At 45.7% G+C, this 27,399-nt stretch overlaps 1 protein-coding gene across 7 annotated transcripts in view; it reads right to left on the minus strand.

Annotated features, from left to right (window-relative positions):
- Nucleotides 1-27,399, minus strand: part of LOC126336277 (caskin-2) — a 942,083-nt gene that overhangs the window by 326,783 nt on the left and 587,901 nt on the right. Inside the window, exon 1 of one of the 7 annotated variants that reach the window (XM_049999785.1) lies at nucleotides 5,068-5,121. The exons of 4 other annotated variants lie outside the window; for them this stretch is intronic. Coding sequence is in view for 1 of the 3 variants with exons in the window: in XM_049999786.1 (XP_049855743.1) it covers nucleotides 4,879-4,948 (70 nt within the window). In the remaining 2 variants the exon portion in view is untranslated. Of the gene's footprint in view, nucleotides 1-4,878; nucleotides 5,122-27,399 lie in introns of those variants that run through there. 2 more of the 7 variants (XM_049999786.1, XM_049999791.1) reach the window with 2 other exon arrangements.

Raw genomic sequence — 27,399 nt, forward strand, 5'->3', positions numbered from 1 at the left:
TGTTTTGCGCAATGTATGTATTTGTGTGTGTGTCACCAATCAAAATAGTAGTGTGTGGCAGGTTGTGGCCACAAAGATGGCGATTGCTCGATACCCCCAGCACGCCTGTGGCGCCACCTGGTGACCGCAGTGGCGCCCTTCAGCCGGCTGCCGGCTGCCGCTGCTACTGCCCAGCCCTCGCCACTCGCCGCGCTCCCCTAAACTTGGATGTCGCCGCGCCCTGCTGCCGGCCACTACAGTTTCACCACATTTCAGTGTGCAGTTTTCCGCCACCTACGGTTTACGCCTGATGTCCAGACCTGGACATTTTTCTGAGTGTATTTAATACTACGGCGGTGATAATTGAATGTCTCGAGAAAGGGCGGCACGCCCTCCCTCCGTCATAACTGTCTCGCCTACGTGGCTTGTATACATAACTACCTTCTGTACCATAAGTGTGTAGTTTCGAAAAACCGCCGTCTCTAAATCGTTGATCCATACAAGTCTGCTAATAACCCAGAGAGGCAAATGCTTATCGACGAACCGTGATTCGTTGATAAACTTTTTCACCAAATTCACACCAATCAAATCTGAAACCGACATTTAACTTATCGAAACCGATAGCAGAGGACGTCCGCCGCAGCATAGAAGTATTGGCTCGGCCGTGTAAAGCTTCCCTCGTATCGAACAGAAATTGTAGTCTCAAAGAAATGGCAGTAACCAGTGGATTCAAAAGAGATTTACTCAGATTCTCAAAAAATGCAGAGGCAACAATATCCCACATAACGATAAAAATTTGAATTGGTTCGAGAATCACGACCTATTACCGAAAAGATGGCGCACGCTTTCCCTAAGTAGTGAAAAACGGGGTTTCGCACAGCAAACAAATGAGATTTAAGCTGTAACACACCGAGCATTTGCCGTGTATAGATTGAAATGCGGATGACTTGATCGCTGTTACATAGGCCACAAACTGGTAGTAACTTTGGTACTAGATTTAAGGAACAATGAGACTGCTTTTGGCCGTCATTTAAGACGGATAAAACACGTAGCACGTAGTGCTGAAAATATTTTAGAATTTCTACACGTAGCACCTAAGAGGATGAAATCAGCCATACTAGAGGAATGAGAGACATCTAAGTGGAAGGTAAAGGAACAGGACAATTCAATGAATTAGTGGTCCAAGTTTACGAACGACAGATTCTTGCATCATCTAACGAACCAATGTGACAGGGGACAGCAGTCAGCTGACGACGATAGCTAACGAGGCTCACCCTGTACAGAAGAGATACAATGGAAATGAACACGAAGGTTAAAAGTATACAAAGGGAGGAGATCCTTGGCTTGGTTAGTCATGACAAAACCATTGTATCTGGTGTGGAAGAAGAACGTGACAGTTCCAAGGCAGCCGTTGACAGATGTGAATATTGCCACACTGCGATTTTAATAAATGCCTGCGCAATAATGACACGAATTATTTATAGAAGGATGGAAACGCTCGTCGAAGGCGAACTCGGGGAAGATCAGTCTCGGTCCAAGAGAAATGGAGGAACATGAGATTAAATACTGCCCCTAAAACTTATTTTAAAAGGTAGACTGAAAAAAGGCAAACCTACAATTTATAGATTTACGGTGAGCTCTTCACAACGTTAACTGGAATATACTATTTGAAATTCTAAAGTTACCAGGCATAAAATACGGCCAGTGAAACTTCATTTAAAACTTGTGTACCAACCGAATCGCAGTTATGAAAGTCGAAGGACATGAAAGGCATGGAACACTTGAGAAGCATGACAAAGACATGTAATGTAGACTTCCCCGATATTATTTGGTCTGGACACTGAGCACGCAACGAAGGAAACTGAGGAAAAACTTGGAGAGGGATATAAATTTCAGGGAGAAAAAAGGAAAACGATTTGAGGTTTGTCGATGACATTGTCGTTCTATTAAAGACAGTAAACGACTTGGAGGAACGGTTAAACGGAATGGATACTATCCCGAGGAGAAGTTGTTCGATGACCATCAACAAAAATAAGACAAGGATAATAGAACGTAGCCGAGTTAAATAAGGCGATGGTACAGAAGTAGATTAGAAAATCAGACAGTAATAGCATTTGGGCAGCAGAATACCTGATGATGTCCAGAGCAAAGAGAATATAAAACGGAGACTGGCTGTATCGAGTAAACCATTTCTAAAAAGAGAGAGAGAGAGAGAGAGAGTTTTGTGAACATCAAATACAAATGTATGTGTAGGAAAGTCTTTTGTGAGGGTTTTCGTACGGCGTTAGCAGTGTACGAAATGAAAAATGAGCGATACGCAATTTCAACAAGAAGAGAGTAGAAGCGTTTGAAATGTGGTGCTACAGAAGGATAGTGAAGATTAGAAGGGTAAATGGAGTAAATAGTGGGAAGGTACTTGCTGGAATTGGGGGAAAAGGAAATTTATGGCACAGTTGGCCAACAAAAAAAAAAAGAATAGCTCGATACGGCACATACTGAAGCATCAAAGAATTGTCGATTGGGAACGGAGAGAAGTGTGGGCGGTAAAACGTGTGTACAGGGTGACGAAGGGATGAATGCAGCAAAGTCTCAAATGGGTATGTGCTGCGGTAGTTATTCACAGGTGAAGGGGCTCGAACGGTATAGGGTCTCGTGTAGAGTCGCATCGAACCACTTTTTGTGTTGGAGAGCATAACAACCGTAACAACAGCAACGACACTGCTCGCACATAGCGAAAAACAGCTGTATGAGTGTTCGGCTATTACGAACGCAGCTATTTTATGTTGTAGCCAAACAAAACCCCTGGGACAGCGCAGACTGACGCAGAAAGTGACAGTGGAGGCGACGAGTGCAGGAGTCGGGAGTCGCAGCCGCGCTATCCGCGGACGTGACTTCAGCCGGCCGGCCAGCTGCCGCCGCTATGCACACCGGCGGCTCCCTTCCGCTCTTATCTCTCGTCGTCTCAGTACTTCGCGACTCGAAGAGATCGCTGTCGTTACAGGTAAACATTCCAACAGCGAGTGACGGGTGGAAACCTCTTTGCGTGTGTCGACAGTACCAACAACAGTACCAGAGTACAAATTAGAACGAGGAATAACTTTACACTAAAACTGTTCCACACTTCGTGGGCAGCTTCCGCTCAAACCTAACCCAACACTTCAAAATATGAAACAAATGCACACGCAGAAGCTGACTATTACTGCAGCTGTCACATGTGATATAACGTACACAACCTCACGATTTTTTCCCTGCTCTTTGTCATAGCTCGGCGAATGGCTGAAGTAGTGCGACCGTTACCTCAGAACACAGGTAACTGCCGAAATTCAGCAATCTCTAATGCGTCACTCCTTTAACAGAGTAGTGCTCAGCATCTTCAATATGTCGAATGAAAATCATTTTTTCGTACAGTAATTAATATCAACTGAATGTTGTTAATACGAGTAGTTATTCACAGACTGTCGGAATTACCATCTGACATTGTATGCACCTTCAGCGAGATTAAGAACACTAATACTGATTAACATGTTATACACACTCGGCATAATCACAACAATGGCACGGTCACAAAAACTCGCAAATGAAACTTGACTATTTTGAATTTGCTACTTTTGTTGCTGCGTTTGTGGTTGACCACTGTCCGGATGTTATTTTTCACGGTATATGATAAAATACGGATGGGTATTGCAAATAACCTTTTAAAGTCCGTGAAGATGCACGCAGTACACGATACGAGTTGGACTAGAGTGTAAATCAATATTTATATTACGCAGCTCGATACAAAAATATCTAGCGTTTTGAATAAGCTTAGCTGTCAGTCAAAATTGGAGGTGATTTACTTAAAACACGGCCTGTTTCGGGCTTGTGGCCATCTTATCGTGATTATACATTCATTTATATTTTTGTGCATTTAATGTTGGACTGCACTGTTTACATAAAAGTCAAATTACGTGATGCTGACTCAATAACACAAGTGGCTGAGTGACACGTGTTGAAAATTTAGTGTCCTTACGTATAGCTGGAGTATCTAAATCGTACCGCACATTGTCGATTGTCACACATTAACTTGATAGTTCATATCGCGGTAATTATTTAACTTGCCAGTAATACCACTTTGAATGTTAACAATTGCAGATGAGACAAGAACTCGCATCATCCAGCGTGTATACGTTGGAATACGGAGCAGAAAAATATTGCACATTCACGTGACAGTTTTCATTTTCGTAAATTGTAACACCTGGTGCGTTTGTGTATATCAACTGTGTGCTGCTACGGTCTAAGTTCCTCCTCTGCACTCCAATGTTAACACGTCGGGTGATGCTAGCTGTCTCATCTACAGCTCTTATCATCTACAGTGCCATTACTGTGCTAAAGACGTAATAGGGCGGTTTAAGTAAGTACCGTGGTCGCAACTGTCAAGTTAATGTGTGACAATGGACAATTCGCTTGTAAAGAGTGCGACAAATGTCCAGTACGATTTGGGTATTGCAGCTGTATGTGAGAACACTCGTATTTCCAACACGTGTCACTTGGCCACACGCAGTCCTTTTATTTGTGTTACTCAGTTAGCATAACGTACTTCGCCTTTCACGTAAACAGTGGTAAATGGACGTATTATTGCGTCAAGATGGGCACAAGCCCGAAACGGGCCGTCCCTAAAATAAATCACCTTCAATTGTGACTGAAAGCGAAACTTATTGGAAACAGCCTATACAGGAACAGTGACGGAGTTGAACGCCATCTATTACGGATAAAATTGGCAACATTATCTTATCGAAACCCGGACGTCACTGCGCCTGCCAGTAATGTGTACAGCTGTCGGTGCGCACGCGGAAGCTACCGTGCCGGATGGAGAGCGCCACTGGAGTGTGGGTAGCTGCAAACTGGTGGCTTCGCTCTTACCAGGACTTAGTGATGGCCCGTGAGCGCCGTCCGGGCTAACAGACCGCTTCGACACAAACAGGCGCCGCATCTGATTGCGCGGGGAAGGCCCCGGTTCACAATACACGATGACGTCACGGGGGCGGCGGCGGCGGCGGCGGGCGGTACGCGAGGCGGCTTGCGAGGCGGGCCGCGCTGCCGCGTGCTTACAGCCGGCAGGTGTCGCGGTGTCGGTGCGCCGCGGCGGCTGACGCCAGACTGGCTGGCCGGCCCGTGCCGGCCTCGTGATAGCGCTATCGCCGCGACGACCTCTGCGCTGCTCTGCCCGCTGCGTTGCGCAACACTCGCGCAGCCAGCGTGTCGGCAGAGCCGAGGCTAGCTGGCTGTCTCTGTGTCTGTCACCTGTCCCTCACTCGGGCCGGCGCTCTCCGCGCCGGACCTGAGGTTCGCGGGCGACTCGAGCCTTCTGGGGCTCAGAGGCCGGGTGTTCCGCCGCTGGTGCGACGCCTACCGAGGGCCGAGACACTGGAACGCCCACCCACTTATCGGCGCCCTGCTCGCTCTTTACTCGACTACTAGAGTCGGCCAAGTCAAATGGGTCTTTTGTTGTGAGCGTTCTTTTCGGAAACATTTCTAAATGGTTTCAAAATTCTCCAAGTGACATCAAAATTTGTGCGTCTTCAAACAGGAGCAACAAAAATAAAAATATTGGGAACAATGATTGTCTAAAATTGGTACTACTAAGGAATGTACACGATTCTGTAAGTAGTATCGAGTTGCCTGCGTCGGAGACGACTGTACGTTCGGGGGGAAACCCACTGTTTTGATTGACGAGTCCCTAACCTATTGTTCTGTTAAGTGGATTATGACCCCGTGCCGATAATCTGCCCTTGAGAGAAATCCCCCCTCTGCACCACCTTTCTGGGAAATCCCCTAGCCAATACAAGTACACTTTTGGTATCAATTTGATTGAGTTATTAATTAATTCGATCTATTAATTAGCCCCTCACTCTCTGGGAAGCGCCCCCCCCCCCCCCAGCCCTATCCCTACCCCGACCCAGAAATTGGGGGTAAAAGACTGTCGATTGACCATTTGGCAGGAAATCGGTTGCAATGTATGTAATATTGTTTAAACAGTTTCTGGTAGACAAGGTAATGCATCAAATACTGTTTATTTAAAAAAAATTATGCGATACAAGGCAGTATTTGGAATATAGTTTATTTCAAACCCTCAAATGTAAAATATTAGAGATAAGTGTTGCCATCTAATGCCAGATACGGGAACTATCAAAACTGACATAAGTCTCACCCCTAAATATGACATTAACTTATTTAGGGGTGAGACCAATGTCAATATTGATAGTTCCTCTACCCAGCAACAGACGGCAACACTTGTCTCTAGGCTTTTTCCTCGCATGTTTTCATTTGTTTAGTTAAATAATTTGTCAGGAAAATGTGAACGGAACATTGTTTCTTTAAACAATCTGAGGTTGACACGGAAGTGCGAAATATTTAAACAATTGCGTCGCTTTTTTATTGTAGTCGCGCATGGAAATACTGAGTGGGCTTAGTTAAATATTTGCTGCTGGACTCAGGGATGTTAAGGCACTTATCTTTTATTTTCCTCATTTTTGTAAGCACACTCGCATCTAGGCATAGGGAGGAAAATCAGAACAATTACATATTTAAAAGTTAACGTCATATTTGGGAAGCCACAATAGACCGTGAAACAAAAAGAAAAAAGAAACAGATTTCGAAGCACAGTCCTTGAGACGACGAAAGCGGCTGGAATTTTCCGTGACTTTTCGGAGTCCTACAAATGCCGGTCTGGAGATGCTGTGAACCCACAATGGCCGTTGGGGGGCTACAGCGTCTCTCCTGTCCGAAACACAGGAGGCTCGTCTGCTTGGACTTATTTCTGAACACTCGAACATAGGAGTCTCTAGAGACTCTGGAACTTCCTGTGAATGCAGCATTTTGATTGGTTGTTATTCAGTTTACCCACCAAACTGCTGCTGCTTGTGTTGTGTGGGATCACTGTTCGCCACTTTCTTCAGAAACACAAAGTACGAGGATTTCAGCGGCAAACTATTTTGTACAGATCGAGAAACATACAGCAGTCATATTGTACTAACAGTTAAAGCCTGGCAAAGTGAGCTACAGATAGTGACTGGAATGAAGTGCGATATAGCAGCCACCGTTTGGGGTATCTTCACGGGGCCGCCACGAAACAGTCGAAATGTCCTGATTACAGATCGCGTTACTCAATACCACAGACCAGATGTCGGCCTCCTTTGATCTCGTAGCCCCCAAACAAAGCAGCAAGTGATGCCATTCTGCCTCTGTCTCTCCTTGTTTGTCTGCGTGAACCAATGTTTCCAAACACGAAGATGGAGATTTTCATCTCTCCTCAGAATTGATTGTTCCTATTGACTAACGCTGGAGACAAAGGGAAAGCTGACATAATTTCGGTGTCAAAAATAGAGTGAAATAATCCATTTGCAGTATCCTGTCAAATTAATTGTTTAATAATTTATAGGAGTCAAACAAATCGCTTAAAGCACTCACTTCTAGCTTATGCAAATTAAATAATGAAATTTCCGGCATCAACAGATCGTAGCGCTACATGTATTTGAATTCTCCTACGCACCGACGTCTGAGAGCACAAACACCCTCTTGCAGCACGACGTTTAAACCAAAGTTATCGGGTGAGAAAAATGCGAGCGACCACACAACCTGACGCTCGGCCGGCCCCAGGGACGAGGGGGAAGCTCACCGCATGACCGCACAGCCGCCGTACCGCAAGCTCACAGGTCGGGGAGAGACGTCCACGGGCAGGCAAGTGATCGGTTTCCACGGCTGGTCTAATCGTACAGCGCAAACACCCGCCGCTTTGAATCTTCTCACGTAACACACAGCAGCAGGCTAGAGCAGGCGGGTCGGCACTTTCTTTGTATCTAACCGCCCGCCATAGGCACTACGTCTTTGTGCCGGGTGGGGGGGAGTTTACATACGAGTCTCTACAGACTGTTTCGATCAAGACGGCGAGTGTTCAGAGACAAGCCCAAGCAGAGGAGCCTCCTCTGGTTCCGACAGGTGGGAGGCTGTCCCCCCAGCGACCACTGTGGCTTTAAGGCATCTCCAGACCTACATTTGCACGACATCGAAAATTCACCGAAGATTCCAGGCGTTTTTGTCGTCTCTAGGAGAGTGCTTCGAATTCTGTTTTTTTTTTTTTTTTTTTTTTTTTTTTTTTTTTTTTTTTTCCCTCACGAGCCCGCATCTCGTGGTCGTGCGGTAGCGTTCTCGCTTCCCGCGCCCGGGTTCGATTGCCGGCGGTGTCAGGGATTTTCTCTGCGTCGTGATGGCTGGGTGTTGTGTGTTGTCCTTAGGTTAGTTAGGTTTAAGTAGTTTCAAGTTCTAGGGGATTGATGACCATAGATGTTAAGTCCCATAGTGCTCAGAGCCACTTGAACCATTTTTTCCCCTCACGATCTATTGTAGGTTTCGAAATATGTCATGAACTTTTAACACAACCTGCGTTTCCATGCGCGATCAGAATAAAAATGTGCCGCAACTATTCCATACTACCTTGTCAACCACAGATTGTTTACATAAACAGTATTCCATACACTACACTCAATTCCCGACAAATTCTTTAACTAAATAAATAAACTATATTTCAAACACTGCCTTCCATCTCATAAATTGTTTAAAAAGTACTATTCCACAAATTGCCTTGTCTACCGAAATTGTTTAAGCAATAATCCATACACTGCAATTGATTTCTCGCCGAGTCTTTTTGTCGCCTATTTCCAGGTGCTGGAAGGAGTGGAAGTAGAGGGCTCAAGTTTCTCAGCCAATGAAATTGATGTGAAAAGCGCGCTTGTATCGGGGTGGGGAGTTCCCGGAGGAGTGGGGAAGGATGGGAGGGCGCTACATGGGTGTTTTCTCTGAAGGACAGCTTATCCCCTTGCAGTCATAATCCACTCAGCAGAACAGTAGGTTAACGATCTGTCAGTCACAAGACAACAATAAGTTTGACCCCTGAATGTATGCAACTGCCAATGTGTTCGGATATCCCCCTCGCTCTACTATTTTGCTATGCTGGAAGTAAAAAATAAAATTAAAAAACTGCGAGCTACATTATATGTGTTATATCGAGGAACAAAGATGAGGATTCTAAACATTCAAATAGCGGACCTAATTAAGTTTATGTGTCTAATATGAAATAGAACAAGGAACTGGAACCTACCCTGAACAAATACAAGAGATAAATTTTCTAATCGTTGGTTGAAACATTTTGACACGAATTTTTCTAAAACTGATAAGTAGCTTCTGTTGCAAGAAACCATCAAAACACTTATAATTTAATTTCTGCTGAAATAACCGCAGAAAATATAATGATTTTTTCAATTTTTGGACTTGGCACCGTGTGATGTAATTCCAGCCTCAAGACAGAGCTGGCCTGCATTGTGTGAGGCCTTGTCACCTTGGTGCAGTTCCTCTCGTGGTACCGCTACGTAGCAGGCGCACTCGTCCCCAGTGCTGCTGCCTTTGTCTGCAGTTTCCCGGATCGTGGCAGGTACGATCAAGTTACAACACAGTTTTCTCATTTTGCCTTGTCGTCAAACCACATTTCGAATCCGAACTGAGTGTGTCTCCAAAGATCCAAAGATAAACCGAACGGCTCCTCTACTCCTTCCTTCCAATGTAACCACAACAGGCCAGTGCCGGGAACCAGAGCACAGCAGGTGTACGGCTGCCCCGAGGGAGAGGCGGGAACCTAGCCATTAATACTGTGAATCCAGGTATCAGTTAAGTTGTCAGTCACTGCAGCGGTTTCTTGTTCTGACTTCAGTTGATCGGTACATATATTTTAGTATCAATCAAATAATACGCTCGCTGTGGTACGGTGCCTTCCCATCTCGCAGTTTCCAAAGCTATGCCCACTTCTTGACGATATTTTGCGACATCGACATAGATTTTCCGGCTGTGGAGCGAGGCCTGTGAGACATCTGGGTAGAGTTCCACTGTTGCCTTACTCCGTATTTTAGGTTGCTGGCTGGTCTATCGGGAGCAGTTGGGCAGCACAGCATTCCGGTCTACCAGTTCTCAAGAATAATTTTCGTAATAGAGGGGAATTGAAAAACTCACTCAGTGCAAATTGGTATGGTAACTATGGTCGTTCCCCGTTACTGACTTTTTATTACGTCGAACAAGTTTTTTCAGCCTGAAAACCATGTTACTTTAGAAAACGGCGTTTGAATGGAAGCTACGTGTCCTCGTCTCGTCATCTGAGATCTTTCAGAGAATCGGTAGTCGTCACGAAATGCCTCTGTTTTTAAGGCAGTAGACGTACTAAGAATGACAACTCCGTCCTGACTGGTCGGCTATTAGGTTGTCCAAGATTCCTGAATTTTCATCTACTTAGGTGTGTTGTTCGATACACCGATGAATTAATAGTACGATTTCCCGTACTATCATTTACGTTATAATTTTTCGACGGTGGAACTGATTCCTAAAAATTGTAGGAGATATCCCTGGAAAGACAGAACGCTGTGGATTGCTTAGCAGTTCTTAAGTCCATTCTGAGCGTCAAGTGTGTGCCTGATGTAAGCACACACGGGCCGGGCTACTTGCCTCTGCCGCATCCCAGAGGCGCGTCGCCTACCCGCGTGGAACGCAAGCGAGAGGGCGAGCCTATACCCGCCGCGAACGCTGGCGGAAGTTGCCGAAGATGACCGACGCTATCTCGGCTGATAACGCAGCCGCGTGAGCGCTCCTCGACACGCACGGATTTGTCACACGCCTGCCTCACCAAGCTGATGCACTCGCTGTGAACTTGCAGTGTGTGCGTGCACAATATGCTACGCTTACCACTACACCTTACGCTTCCTTCCCCTTTCCAGTCAGTGCTGTTAACATCATCGAACGGTAACATGTCAAGTAAGTTCAACTGCTCAGTTTAGTTGCAGGATGAGCGAATAACAGCAGAACGTCGGTGAAGGACAATAGTTCTCTAGGGAAAGCTAAAAAAGGGGGCAATGGAATAATTACAGAAACAAAATGCCCAGGAAAAAGTTTTGTCGATTGAAAGGGTGGTGTGAGTCAAAGCAGGTAGGCGCATAACGAGTCCAGGCTGGGAACAACTTGGAAAAATATTCGAAAGGAGCACAAACAGAAACACAAGGTTTCGTACAATGTCTTTCATGTTACAACAAAAAATTTAAAAAGAAACTTAAGTCCCTCCTGTCTGTCAAAACGTAAGTGTGTCAGTGCAAACACTCACATGGAGTTATGGACTCACGTGCAATAGAAATCACTGTCTAAATGAAGATTAGGTTTCGGGATGCTTATGTTAGTACGAGTGCGGGCGACATTCGGCCGTTCGCCACATTCACAGACCATAGTTTATGGATCGAGTGCAAGTACGTATTGAGTTGGGAGCAAAGCATGGGTGTGTCAACGCCTCCCAGTTAGTCTGCAATCCTACAGCAGTCTCACGTCCAGTTGGATCATGTGCAGATTCTACTGAAGACAACATACTGTCACAAGTTTTGGAAGCTTCACAGAAAGAAGACGTCATGCATGCAACCGACTCTTCATTGTGAACTTAATAAAAAGTTATTCTTTGACTCTGTAACAGACCATTATACAGACCTGAACTGGTGTATTTTATTAGTGCAGTTTGCATACATCAGGGGAAAGCGTGCATTCAGAGGCAAACATATTATTCTCTTCTGATTGAACCTACTGTTCTGCTAAGAGGAATATGAATCCCTGGGGATAATTTGTCCTTCTGAAAAACCTCCCCCACCTCCCCCTCATCCTCCCAACCCCTCAAGAAATTTCAAACCTCTCCCTCCTCCTCAATGATACAGGTACACTATTATTCAAATAGCCCCCTCAATCAATTTGACTCACTACTGAATTAAATAAATCAAATAATCAATCCTCCCTCTCTGGTAAACCTTCAACCCTCCCTTTCCCTCTCCCGCTCCGCTACCTGGAAACTGACAGCTCTGTGCTGAAGAGGAAGCATCTCATGACAGGAAATTCAGTTGCATAGCAGAGGGTATACTGTTTATCCATAAGAAGTTTAGTTTGCAGAGGTTGGATCTCTTTTGCTCGTCATTCGCTGCAGTTTTGGAAAATGCAGTTCTTGCAAAGAAGTAATTAAATCGATCGTTTTTTAATTCTGATCACACAAGGAATACCGTCACGATTTAAGGTGGCTATAATTTCTCACCTTACACGAACTCATCCACCTACTTTGCCGTGATCTACGAACACAATTAGGTAACAAGTGATAGGTTGTACATCGTATATATGAATATATAAAGAAGACTGACATCGTCACGTACGCCTTGTAAATAATTGTAAACGCTTATTGCACGAAAGGTGACGGAGTGTCTTTATTTCGTGCTAGTCGAGGTTGGAACGACAGTGGAAATGAAACGGCAGACGGAACTCCAGCCCTGGGTGGAAGGCCCGCACATGTGTGTTGGTCCTGCTTAAACACAGGAAATAGCAAGACGGACGTCGTAGCACCCAAGTGTGGAGCACAATAGAGTCGCGACCGCCCATTATTGTAGCCGAACTGGAAGGGTTATACTTTGGAAACTACGAAAATCTTGGACGCAGGTGAGAGGGACGAAGAAGCGGTACCTCGAAAACCACACCGGCAGGGGTAATTCCAACGATTTTTTACTCAGAAGCGTACCATTGTACGAGTATAGGTTTTTCCTCGCAAACTTTCCTCGCTGGACGACAAAAGACTAAAATATGGTTGGTCGATGTTCGGAAGAATCTGTAGAGAGGGAGAATACTCCGTGGTTTCGGGAATATGATTCGTTTTCGGAATTACGATGGTGGGGAGCCAAGCCTTGCTGGAAAGCTAGCGCTAGAGAGACGAGGTCTTCCGTTGTGAGCACCCGTGTGTGACGGTCGCTCGGTATCAGCTTTGTTGGTACAGACGGACTTGCTGTCTTTGCTCTCAGGAGAGTTTATACACTCCTGGAAATTGAAATAAGAACACCGTGAATTCATTGTCCCAGGAAGAGGAAACTTTATTGACACATTCCTGGGGTCAGATACATCACATGATCACACTGACAGAACCACAGGTACATAGACACAGGCAACAGAGCATGCACAATGTCGGCACTAGTACAGTGTATATACACCTTTCGCAGCAATGCAGGCTGCTATTCTCCCATGGAGACGATCGTAGAGATGCTGGATGTAGTCCTGTGGAACGGCTTGCCATGCCATTTCCACCTGGCGCCTCAGTTGGACCAGCGTTCGTGCTGGACGTGCAGACCGCGTGAGACGACGCTTCATCCAGTCCCAAACATGCTCAATGGGGGACAGATCCGGAGATCTTGCTGGCCAGGGTAGTTCACTTACACCTTCTAGAGCACGTTGGGTGGCACGGGATACATGCGGACGTGCATTGTCCTGTTGGAACAGCAAGTTCCCTTGCCGGTCTAGGTATGGTAGAACGATGGGTTCGATGACGGTTTGGATGTACCGTGCACTATTCAGTGTCCCCTCGACGATCACCAGAGGTGTACGGCCAGTGTAGGAGATCGCTCCCCACACCATGATGCGGGGTGTTGGCCCTGTGTGCCTCGGTCGTATGCAGTCCTGATTGTGGCGCTCACCTGCACGGCGCCAAACACGCATACGACCATCATTGGCACCAAGGCAGAAGCGACTCTCATCGCTGAAGACGACACGTCTCCATTCGTCCCTCCATTCACGCCTGTCGCGACACCACTGGAGGCGGGCTGCACGATGTTGGGGCGTGAGCGGAAGACGGCCTAACGGTGTGCGGGACCGTAGCCCAGCTTCATGGAGACGGTTGCGAATGGTCCTCGCCGATACCCCAGGAGCAACAGTGTCCCTAATTTGCTGGGAAGTGGCGGTGCGGTCCCCTACGGCACTGCGTAGGATCCTACGGTCTTGGCGTGCAATCCGTGCGTCGCTGCGGTCCGGTCCCAGGTCGACGGGCACGTGCACCTTCCGCCGACCACTGGCGACAACATCGATGTACTGTGGAGACCTCACGCCCCACGTGTTGAGCAATTCGGCGGTACGTCCACCCGGCCTCCCGCATGCCCACTTTACGCCCTCGCTCGAAGTCCGTCAACTGCACATACGGTTCACGTCCACGCTGTCGCGGCATGCTACCAGTGTGAAAGACTGCGATGGAGCTCCGTATGCCACGGCAAACTGGCTGACACTGACGGCGGCGGTGCACAAATGCTGCGCAGCTAGCGCCATTCGACAGCCAACACCGCGGTTCCTGGTGTGTCCGCTGTGCCGTGCGTGTGATCATTGCTTGTACAGCCCTCTCGCAGTGTCCGGAGCAAGTATAGTGGGTCTGACACACCGGTGTCAATGTGTTCTTTTTTCCATTTCCAGGAGTGTAGTTAGAACAGTCAGGCACTGTACTGTTGCGAACCTATACGATTTGGACTTCACCTCCTGGCTGGAAGTCTTCGTTGAGTACGCAGCGTTCAGTAACTGAGAGCACTTCCTCTGCCTATTCTTACGTTGAGACGTTATCTGAACTCCGTCCTTGTGGCTGGGAGTTCGGGTTTCTCGTATGTAGAACACAGAGAGGAGAAGACAGTATTAGAGTATATTAGTCAGAGGACCGCCTTCTGCCGTCCTAGTGTCTGAAAGTGTTTATTTGTGGCTGGAGTTCTTCCATCGTCGCAGACGAGTACGAGAACCGCCGCTCTGACGCACCATACGCAGTACATACGGTGATATCGCAAATTGCTTCGGCTTATTAGGGCTATAAAAGCTAAACAGCTCTCATCACGTCAGTTTATTTCCACTGAGGTTCCACACCACCGTAGATCATTTGCGAAAGTAATGTTTAGGTTTTATTGATAGTGATCACCAGCCTGCGTGTATGGTCTGCAGTGGTAAAGTCAAGTGACAACATTAAAAAATAATATTAGTGTATTTTATTGTACTTCTTTTCAGAGGCGTTGCACTTCAGCCTGCTGGCTGCAGTTTATTGATTTATGTTATCTCATCTGTCAGTGTATTTTGTTAGTATTGTAACGACGCTGCCATTATTTTAGCTTCCTTGTTGTAGTTATTTATCTTACGTGCCGTTACATTATAAATGTGGATATTGTAAATTGAGTGTATTTTAAGAGAGAATTGTTATCAGGGAACAGTCCATGTTAACTAGGGGCGAAAGCGCGCTTAGTAGCACAACAGAGCACGAGTTGTAACAATGTAGAAATGGCAGATATTCGGAGTAGTCAAGAGAACCTATGGGATGAGAAAGAGTTAGCTATGTTAGCAGCACAAGACACAGGTGAGGAGAACACCGATCCAAGGGAATTTTTTGAAGATGATAGACACAGTCAGGCCCGTGGTGGGCAGTCTGATAGCGAAAGTGAGGAACAGCGACACACTGAGGCAATCGTAAAGATACGGGAATGTAATGAAGGGAGTCCAAGTGAACGCAGAACAACTAAGAATTGTGGCACATCGCTGTCCGTGGAATCGTCTCGAGGCAACATGTCGGTTATGACTTTATTGAATACAAAGAAATGGAAAGGGAAAATAGAAGATCACCTAAGAGTGTAGGAATGGGAAGTCACAATTGAAGATTTAGATAGCACAGGTATGTTGGACATTCTTGCATACCTAAAAGAAATAGGAAGCAAAATTCAAAACGTTAGTGCAGAAGTGGGAAGTAAAATTCAAAACGTTTGTGTCGAAATTCAGTCAATAAAACATGAGACGAGGGAAGTGAAAAATGAGGTAGTGCCGCTCCGAACAAAACTAGAACGAGAGATTGCGGAGGTCTGAAAAACCGCGACCGAGTCGCGATTACTAGCGAGGGGGAATACGACAAAGGTAGGTAGATGTGCATTAACAAAGTTGCAGAGGCGCATGAAACGAAATAATGCCGCTGCAAAAGGCGGAAATTGCGCCACATAAGGCATTGACCGAGGATATCTCCCAATTTAAGAGAACATAGAGAGCGAAATTAAGCAATTATGTCAGGAAGACAGGTCGCAACCAAGGCAAAAATCACCTCTCAGAAAAGAAGTAGTAGGCGATTTGGAAACAACAGAAACCGAAAGAGCCAGTTCAAACAAAAGGCAACAGCAGCAGATCCGAAAAAGTGAGACAGATAAGAGAAGGTACTACTGAGTAAAATCATGAGAAAAAGTACGTGAAACCGCGATTAAAATAAAATATCAGTAATTGCACTAAACTTGCTATATACTACGATTGTCCACAGGAAACACGCCAGAAGCATGAAATAAAGAAGAGGCCCACCTAATCATTCATTTGTGCATGTTTGTGTGTGAAGACGTGCGCTTTATTGTTCACAGATATTCACGACGACATCCAAAATGTAAACCAAGAGCCATGAGATCGGATGATCTTGTGATACCCACGACAGTGTAGTAGGCACACTTATATAAACATCCTACTGGCCAGTAGTTAACAGTAGTTTAACAAGTAGTATTTGCAACTATTATCATTGGGATTTGGTGAGGATTAATTCTACTATTGTATGAATAACATTTATTTTTATATGTATACAGATGCTGACATATTTAATAATTCATTGACATAGGTAGAGGCATATTCCTTTATAAGTAACATTAACTTTGTACATAATTTTTTTTATCAAGGTAATAACAGTAAATACATGAGTGTCTTGTTTAATTATACAAACAGAACAATAATAAATGTAAAGGTAAATGACCTCACGAGTGAATGCATCTTAAAATTTTATATTTCATAAAAATCAATAATTTTGTGTTGTGTACTACATAGTATTTGCTGCAAATAAGAAACTAATTGTGGGCATTAGTGAGCACAGGATGCGCAAAAAAAAGCAACAAAAACACTTTGCGAGACACACTGGAAGCAGCAACATGGCGCATGGCGTGCGGAATGAACAGGAGGCTAACAGGACGCCATTTGTAAACCAAAGCCCGGTCGCGGACACAGGCTATTCATCAGCCCCCTCGAGACCTCGGCCGGCGACAACACAGCAGAAAACAACACGTTGAGCAAAAACTAGGCTTGGTCAGTCACTCTGTGAAATGATGTTTTCTTTTGTAATGTAAGCCAAGAGCATAAATATGACCAAGTGAAATTACGTAGGATGTTTCACAGAATTGTATAATGACCAACAGATAACCTCTAGAATAATTGATGTAGCTGCTTGTTTTTGCAGCCGGCCGGACTGGCCGAGCGGTTCTAGGCGCTACAGTCTGGAACCGCGCGACCGCTACGGTCGCAGTTCGAATCCTGCCTCGGGCATGCATGTGTGTGATGTCCTTAGGTTAGTTATGTTTAAGTAGTTGTGTTCTAGGGGACTGATTACCTCAGAAGTTAAGTCCCATAGTGCTCAGAGCCATTTGAACCATTTTCAAGAATAGGCTTGCCTCTGATTGTCTGCTTACCTCTTCTTGTAGGCAACCCACACAACAAGTTGTGCTGTGTCCTTGTTGCCCTATTGCTTCTACTCACCACAAAACCTTTTCATGAATTTGAGACTACAAAAAATATTAGTAAGGAAATGCTACAGAAATGTGAGAATATAGGTCTAACATCTGGAATGTTGAGAACTGTAGCATTTGTGACAATAGGGTGCCAACGTCGTAAAAGCATTGTCCCCTTGCGAGGGCAAAGTGACTGTATTGTTCGCTCATAGCCTTAACGATTTTCTGAAGGCCGAATTCATTCTGAAACTGGGAAATCTAAATCCTCTTGGAGTACTTTTTTTTTGTAGCTAAGTAGTACTTCGGTAATTCATCACGGCAACATGTAATTCTGTCGTCGTCTTAACAACACACAGTCCCTGAATTATTTTTTTCTGTGTTTTTTTTCTGTTTCCCAGGCAGAGAGAGACAAAATGGAAGCCGGAAGAGCACCGACAGCTCAGTACATTTTGCTTTCATTCGCTAGGCTTGTGAAACATTGCGAACACAAGGACAGCGAAAGTCTGGCAATGAGAAATCTCAAACATAAATCCCGATCTCTGTTGCGTCGAAAGTTTGTACCGCATACTTGCAAAAAAAGTGGTGTTTTTATGGCCACAATTCTAACGACTGACACAAGAGGAGAGAAATGAGGAATGCAAGCTTTTTATGTCATATGTTCTGTGTGAACCAAAGGACAGCAAAGTAGAAGCTGATTTAACACCGTGCCAGGGCCAGGCTGAAACTAAAAACTTCTGGGCCACGGTAACGTTCGAGAATAATGTGAGCGAGCCAGCTGTCTGATCGTCCCAGAAGCGATCACGTGCCGATTACGAATGGCGTGACAGTGACGAAAAAGATGAAACTGAAGCCTACCTAAGGGTCCGTCCTGGAGATGACCAATACTGCGTAAAAAGGGGCAGCGTAAGGTAAATTTTTCTACTTTTGGTACGACCAGAAAATTCATTTTTACAAATATCCACTTTTGGCGACGATTTGTTTGTGTAGGAATGTGGTTAACTTAAACTGGCCAACGTGGCCGGAAAACTCTTGGGAATATCACTTACCAACGCTTCATCTGGACATGTGTTCAGCACAAATCGACGATTACTTTCGGCAAGGAGGTCAGCATTTCCACTACAGATGTCGACAAGATCTTGTTTCTCAACACTAAGCACAGTCTTGTACAATTTTTCTAAGGGGACGTTTCAAAAACTGACACACAATATTTTTAGCGCAATGCAATCTGACTTTCAAAAATCCCTACAAAAGAATGGCCCTGACTAACATTAACCTATACCTTTCACAAATCACTTACCTCACCAACAATCTTGGTTACTCGAACTACTGCAATACAGCGAGCGCCACTACTGCCAGCTAAATAAAAGATTCATACTACTGAAAGCACTGACTACTGATAGGCATAGTTAGCAAATGAAAGAATTTGTTAGAGAACAAACAATGTATTTACCTTACTAGTGTTCAAAAGTCATAATATATATAGCAGTTCATGACATCCAGTCTTACAAATTTCAAAACTCCGCCATTCCTCTCCCCACATCCATCACTGCTGGTGGCTCACCTCTAACTGCGCAACGCTACGCGCCGCTAACAGCCAACTACCCAACACTACAATGGCAGACAACAATGCAAACCAGCCACAGATTGCACACAGCACAGCCAGTGATCTTCATACAGAGCGCTACGTTACCAATAAAAAACCCACACAGCCTACTTACAACTTACACGCGAAATCTCCAAAAGAGGAGAAATCAGACACGAAGTGCTGCATCTGCTGGAGACTACCGTGTAGCTAGGAGCAAATGTTTTGTTCATTACAAATAAATTGAACAATTATCACCAGTTGTCACTTTTCTCAACATAAATCTTTTAGATTTATTCTGCCCAACATTTACAGTTCCACAGCTGAATCAGAGTAGAACTTTGATTTTTGTTATACATGCTCATAGTCTTTTGGTAATTTAATAGTGATGAAAGGCTTTCTCCATTTAAAAGTTGGTAACTGCACAGGTGAAGGGAAACTCCAACTGTAATAGCATGGCAGTGCGCACGAGGCCAATAGTGCCATAGTATTACGACTTAGCTGAAGGCCCATGTCACACACAAAAACATGTTTATCTCTCCTCTTTGTTTGTCTTCCACAGACCTGTTATACGTTAAGTTCCCTCTTTTTACTGCCCATTCTATGTCGCTCTTCCCTTTGGACTTGTGCTGTAAGCTCTTCCTTGGAATCCCCTTTTGTTTTATTCATTGCAGATGTTCCTTCTAAGTTTGTTTATGTTGTTCTATTTTGCAAAAATATTCAGTTCTTGGCTTATGTTTTCGTTGTGAATCATGCCCAACTTATTTCAGTCTTTGACAGGTCGTAAAAATTTCACTTCGGCCACCTGATCGTGGCTAGAGTCTTTTTCTCTTCACAACACAGGTTTCACTATCGTACAGTAAAACTGGTACGGCCATAGAGTTACAGAATTTAGATTTTGCGGTTCTTCGAGTATTTTTTTTATGTTTTGCTTATAGTGCCAAACATCTAGATCCTTATCTTCGTTAAAAGCGACATAGCTCGCTAGGTAACAGAAGTGCTGAACTTGTTATAATATGTGATCTTTAATTACAATTTTGCTTCGTACTGGATATTTCCCATGGGATGATAATCTTCATGCAGTGCTTTTTAAAATTACAATAATTTCCTACAAAGTTCAAAAGATGTATTGATTATTGTAGTTTGTCTTCAGTATACAATAGTAGGCAAATATATTATTTATTCTTGTTTATATGGATCCTTCCTGGAGCTGTTTTTCCCCACTTTCGGATGGCGTCATCTCTATAAATATTAAAAAGAGTAAGCAATAAAGTACACATTTGCTGACACCTTGGTTTATTAAAATCTTTTTTTCCTGTGTAATCCGTTATACAATTATACTTTTGAGAAGTACCAGTTTAAAGACCCAGCTGAAGTAAAAAGTAATCTATCAGTACAATCTGCACGTTATTTTTGAAACTTCTAGACGTATCTGTCCAGCTGCCTGTACTTGTTCAAGCACAGTTATCGAAAATGTATCTTCAATTTCACAACTGTCACTCTCAAGCATTACGTTATGCAAAGCAAAACAGGCTTTTAGATAATCTACAGAAAACAGCTGAATACAGTTTAGTCTCCATGTTTTCAATCGGCGTTAAGCTGAAACTCACGCAAGGATGAACGGTTCACATTCTCTTCTCGCGGAAGGTGTTGGGAGATGGGAGCTACCTTCTCGTGGCGCTCACAGCAGAAAGCGCATAGAACACGCGAAGCGGCTGCCTACCGGCCGTGTGTGCGACGCCCTTGACACAGACAGCTGCAGAACAGCTGCGACGCGCGCTCTGAAGCTTCAGGTGGGTGGAACACTCTCGCACACAGTCTAGCCGGACTGAGTGGAAGCACAAGCACTTGGTCACGATACAGTGACAATGTATCTACGAAACTTTCTCCTTTTGTTGTGCGGCTGTCTCTGTACCTTGTATTGTATTGAACTGGGGACCTAGAAACGACGGAGAGGCTCCGTCCCCGCCGCAGCCGCAGTGGTCCACAACCCCACGACGACTACCGCAGTCCACTTCACCCCTCCGCCGCCCCACACCGAACCCAGGGTTATTGTGCGGTTCGGCCCCCGGTGGACCCCCGAGGGAACGTCTCACACCAGACGAGTGTAACCCCTATGTTTGCGTGGTAGAGTAATGGTGGTGTACGCGTACGTGGAGAACTTGTTTGCGCAGCAATCGCCGACATAGCGTAGCTGAGGCGGAATAAGGAGAACGAGCTCGCATTCGCCGAGGCACATGGAAAACCGCCTAAAAACCATCCACAGACTGGCCGGTTCACCAGACCACGACACAAATCCGCCTGGCGGATTCTTGCAGGGGACTGGCGCGGCTTCCCGCCCGGAAAGCAGTGCGGAGATCGCCAATATTCATTCCACTGGTCTTTCGCAGTATTTATTGACGATCAGTGCAGTACTGAATACAGCAACAGGAGCAGAGGTCATAAAGGGTGAGACATTATTACAAGGCAAAGGTCATTGACATGTACAGTAATCGAAATTAATTTCAGGAATTTGTGCGAAGGAAAGAAGATATAGAACCAAACAAAAATATGTAGTGTGGTTTCCTATGACCCGGACGTTCACCACTAACACACCGAAAGAGCATACTACTTACCTCCTTCCCCAAACTAATATGTAATTAAATATGCACCTTTCATCAGTTTATTTCCTACGAGGATCTGACCTCATTATGTGTTTTGTGAGAGCAAAAGCTTTGTACGCAGGCTTCTTGCACAACAGTTTACAAAAGGAACTTTGTCAGTATGAACAACGTGATGTACAAGTTGACCAGATGCGTGCTGTATTTAAATAAAAAACACTATATATTTTGGGAAGACATGATTGCATTATGGTTATAGCTCGGTATAAAATTTTTAAGAAGTTGATCACGTGATGGTGTCTTCCCAGAACATATTTTGTTTTTAAATTAAATGAAGCTCACATCTAGAAAACTGGTACGTCTATTTTCCGTACTGATGTCATAATACAGATGTACGATGGCTTCACAACAGTTTTCTTTCAATACTGCCCAATGACCGTTGCAGGTATACCCCCCAGCATCAATAAAAGATTATAGCTAAAAACGTATTTTAGACAGGTGTCGATTCAAGTAAAGGCAGGAGAACCACACCGCACCGGTGGTTTGTCACGCCACCCGTGTCAGTAGCGTGGCTGGTGGGCCCGCACTCGACGAGTGAGGCGAGAGCCGGAGGCGTGCCTAGCGAGTCGCGGGTAGGCCCCAGCGCGGTTTCGGGGCGCCGATCCACGGGTTCTGAACCCACGCCCCACAGCCCTGGAAGCACCGTGCACGTGAACCGTGTCAGTACAAGTCTCGCATGCTTCCGTCCTTACATACAGCTGTGCTCCACCTGCTGCGTGTCGTTCTCGGCTCCAGCCTAGCAGAGGAAGAGCGTGTACCTGTGTCCCAGTTTGCACCGAGTTCCGATCCGCTCTCTTGTCTCCGTGCTGTGGCTAAGTCTCCACGGCTTGGGAAACAGTATTCGTTTTCGACGTCTAGATGTGGGACACCACCTGCTGCTGCTGCTCACACAGACACTTCGACCCAGGTTCCTGCAAACAACCCCCGCCCCCTCCCACGCCTTTTACGAAACTGACTACGGATGCGAGGCGGTGGCGGTCACGAAGTCGCCGTCTGCGGCCGACGTGGTAAACGCAACTGTTTCCCACTCCAAGACAAGGCGGTATGAAACTCATGCGCGGTGCTTTCACGTGTCTGGCTACGGCGGTACACCGTGTTTCTCAGTGGGACCAACGATACGAGATCGGAAATGTGGATACCGTGGTACAATGTCGTCATGAATGGCGAACATGAAAATGAAGAAGATTAAGGCTATGAGACGAAGTCTCGGTAAAGCGACTGCCGACTGCTTACACAACGACCTTGCGTCTTCTTCTGGCATATTGCCCCGTCGTGTTGCATCCTTCCCAGTGAGGATTGACAAAAACATCCAATAAATTCAATCGAGGGGACCTCGTTCCGCGTTATAGCAAAATAGTGGAGACTGTGTCACGGATGCGATGAGTGATTTGCAGTGGTAATTATTGAAGCAAAGGCGTTATTCATTGAGGCGAAATCCATTCACAAAAATTCAAAGCACAACTTTCTACACAGATGCCAAAAGCTTTTGTTGACTCCCACCTACACAGCAACGAATGACCATCACGACAACGCAAGATGGATGAGAACTCTGCCGGATATATTTAGGTGGTAATTTGGTGCACGAGCGGCTCCAGAGAGGAGCAGCAGTGAACTGTGAACCCAGGGCCAGCGCCGACGCAGACGTAGACGCACAGCGCCGCCGCGCCCTCTCGGCGTGCGTACAGCAGGGCTGTTCGCAGCTCGATGCGGGTCTCTTATACGACAACAGACCTGCAGAGGACTGAGGAATGCTTCAGCTCTGGCAGTTGACACTGAGCGTAAATAAATGTAACATATTGCGCATACGTAGGAAAAGAAATCCACTACTGCAGTGTCTACCGTAAAATATCTACGACTAACTATCGAGGAAAGACTGCATAAAACCAGTAGTACGGAAAGCGGATGACAGAGATTCATGTTGCTGTTGTGGCCTCCAGTCCAGGGACTGGTTAGATGCAGCTCTCCACGCTGCTGTGCAAGCTGCTTCATCTCCGAGTAACTGCTGCGACGCTCATTCTTCTGAACCTGCTTAGTGTATTCACTCTTACTCTCCCTCTACGATTTTTACCCTCCGAGCTTCCCTCCAATACTAAATCGCAGATCTCTTCGTGCCTCGGAACGTGTCCTATTAACCGATCCCATCTTCTAGTCAAGTTGTGCCACAAATTCCTCTTCTCTCAATTCTATTCAGTAGCTTTACTTCTGCCAGCACCTCGTCTCCTATATTCCAAACTTTACAGAAGCTCTCCTGCGAACCTTCCAGAACTATCACTCCTGGAAGGTAGGAGACGAGGTACTGGCAGAAGTAAAGCTGTGAGTACGGGGCGTGCTTGGATAGTTCAGTTGATAGAGGAAAAAAAAAAAAAAATAATAATAATAATAAATAAATAAAATGGTTCAAATGGCTCTGAGCACTAAGGGACTTAACACCTATGTTCATCAGTCCCCTAAAACTTAGAACTACTTAAGCCTAACTAACGTAAGGACATCACCCAGCCATCACGAGGCAGAGAAAATCCCTGACCCCGCCGGGAATCGAACCCGGGAACCCGAGCGCGGGAAGCGAGAACGCTACCGCACGACCACGAGATGCGGGCAGTTGGTAGAGCACTTGCCCGCGATAGACAATGGTTACGAGTTCGAATTTCGGTCCGGCACACAGTGTTAATCTGCCAGGAAGTTTCATATAAAAGTACTGTGTTTGCTGTGAGGTATGATCTGTAGTACAGACCGCTCCACGCTCTTTTTCCAATAAAACATTTTCTTCACTAGTATCACTCTCTGTTTCATGGTGATCATCACCTATCACGAAATCTCGATCATCATCAGAATCGTCCAATGCGTCGTCATCGATCCCCTTTTCGTCTTCATCTAATTCCGTTTATTCTTTGTCATCTTCTCTCACCGTACTGCCGCCTCGTTTTGTTATTCAATTTACTGGCGTCACTAACTTCCTGCCTTACCTGCCCGTTAGTAGCAGCAGCAGCGCTTATCGATAAGTGCTGTGTCGTAGTATCTCTGGAGAGACCGATAGTATTTGAGGCTCGTTGTGTGTCGGCAGCTCAGTCGGGATGGAGTTCCAGTAAGGTCTGCACAGCGAATGCTCGCCCGACCGTTTCCGAGCCCCTTCGGTTGGTCATCTCGTGGGACGTGGGTCGGTTGCTTCCTCGTGCAGAGATGTCGTCGCCGACGGGCAAGAGTTACCTCTGCGTGGTTGGGTCCGAGCCAGTGTGTCCGGGTCGCCGTGTCTCCGAGTTGAGTCGGGTTGGAGCTGCAGTGAGCTCCGGACAGCCGAGGCTCACCCGACCGTTGGCCACACTCACAACTCGAGTGAGGACGGCCTCGGTTGCTCGTTCGGTCGGTCGTCTCATCGGACGAGAGTGTATTTGGTCACCGACCGCGTATGGAAACTCTTTGTGTGTGACTTGTCATTTCTCCGTGGTGTTCCACGGTGATTGGTTTTAGGATTGTTGGAGTTCTCGGTGCAAGTGTTTATGGGGAACTGTGTGTAGCTTCTGTGATTTCCGCTGAGTTGATGAGTGCTGCCTGCGTACTGGAGTAGCCAGTCGCTCGGCTGCGGCGGAGCAGCGAGCAAGTCTGCGCGGCGTGAGGTGAGGCGGGGGCATGCGCTGTCAGAGTTGTGTGGCGCTAGCTGCGAGAACTGCGAAGTTCGTCGCCCACCGCACCTGCTTAGTGGAGTTCCGTATTCTGTCAACCTGTCATGAAAGCTCAACTGCTGTGCATCTCTTCGTCGATTGGCGGTTGTTGCTTCCTGGAATGTTCCCGCAAGAAGCAACGTGACGGTGTGCTTGAGTCGGCAAAATTTTGCAGCCGTCTTCCTCTGTGATGTTTAACATTGAAATGATTATAATCTTTTAGCCGAGTGCACCGGCGGTATCTTCTGCCTTGCGGCCGGTAACGTCCTGGTTACCTGCCCTGGTCGTTGGCGTAGTTTTCCGGCAGTGTGTTTTCCTTGCCGTGTCGACGCTGCCCTGCACGGCGTGTAATTCGACTGCCTCACGTTGTTATTCCTTTTTCTTTGAGTGGTTATTGTGCCTTGACTGTGTTTAGACGCCAATTATTGAGACATAGTCCAGCTGCGATCCTCGTCCTCGCTGATATTTTTGGTTGTCGGGTGGAAGGGAATTGATTAGGCTGTTGGTTGGTTCTTCACGCGTCCCTAGCTCGTGCCGCCACCCGATTATTTAGTGTCACGTTTGGCTGCCTGTCTCACCTAACCTGTGGTTAGAGTTTCCTCTCTAGGCCGACCCTTGGAACACTTCTGAGCGCCACTGCTTTGTTGTTTGTGGTTGTCATTTTATTTGGTCGCAGGTACCGTGTCAGCCCTTCAGCCGTGTATTAATATTGTCTGTTTTACGTTTAGTATATGGCCTTCAGCCAAACCATAACAACTTTAAGATTAGGCCTTCAGCCGTGTTTCATTTAAAATTCTTGTTGCTCTGTATTTAGGCCTTCAGCCGCGTTTCTTTCAGAATCTGTGGCCTTAATATGTAACTCCTTGTATGTAAGCTTTTTCTTTAATTATCTTGAATTCTTTTAATTCTGTAAATTTTAATCTTAAGGCTGTCTTTAATTATTCTATATTAATTCAAAAATGGCTCTGAGCACTATGGGACTCAACTTGTAAGGTCATCAGTCCCCTAGAACTTAGAACTACTTAAACCTAACTAACCTAAGGACATCACACACATCCATGCCCGAGGCAGGATTCGAACCTGCGACCGTAGGGGTCGCGCGGTTCCAGACTGTAGCTCCTAGAACCGCTCGGCCACCCCGGCCGGCATCTTGAGTAACTGTTTGGGCCTTAACCCGACAAGGTACTTCAAGTTTTCTTAAAAGCTTATCTTTAAAGTCTCTCTTTCATTATGTAAAGAAAATTTTAATTGGGCTTTCATCCAAAGAATTAATTGAATTTTCCTTAATATTGTTTTTAATTTTCTAAATTTGTAAATACTTGGCTTTTAAGGAATTTCCTTAGCTGATTTGGAATATTGTTTCGGCCTTTAGCTGAGAAGTTATTGCAATTTTACTTAAGTAAGGCCTTCAGCCATTACTCTTGAATCCTGGTGTTTTAAAGGGAATCATTTATACATTCTGGGGAAGTTACTTGGGCCCTCAGCCGAGCATTAATCTTTATTGTTTTAACGAGAAAACTGTGTATTGGTTTGAGGAATAAAGTTGTACGTGTCCTTGTATAACTAACAGTAATTGACCTCGGTCCCTTTCCACAACCTGATCTGCTCTGTCCTGCAAAACTAGATTTCACTTCTTAACTATCGAAACGCGCTTAAAACTTTTAAGTAACAATGCAAAGGAATTTTGTGAATTCTGATAGAGGAAACCTTGCAGAATTTCATGCATTTACGACTTAAGCCCACATCATTCGGGAACGAAGTCAGTCGGCGTCTCTCTCTAATGCAATTACTACTCGCGCTAACAAACTTGACACTCGGCGCGCTTGCTGACGGGAGTGGCTGTAAAGGTGTTTCCCATTTGCAGTCGCTCCCATAAAATACAGCACCAACAGCGTGCGTGTTCAAGACGCAATGTTAGTAAGGCTTCCAGCCGCGATACAGCGCACCGGGCAGCGGTCCGCAGGCGTTTGTTTACCCGCTAGCGCGCGGCCTTGCGTCGTTATATTGACTTACAGAACCGGTACCGACCCGCCATGGGCAGGCTACAATCAAACTAACGTTCAACGCAACGTACACGAGACCGAAGGACGATGAAATTGAACGGTTTCTTCGAGGCATCATGCACATAGAACCGCAAG

This window comes from Schistocerca gregaria, chromosome 2, assembly GCF_023897955.1.
Source record: "Schistocerca gregaria isolate iqSchGreg1 chromosome 2, iqSchGreg1.2, whole genome shotgun sequence".
Classification (NCBI taxonomy): Eukaryota; Metazoa; Arthropoda; class Insecta; order Orthoptera; family Acrididae; genus Schistocerca; species Schistocerca gregaria.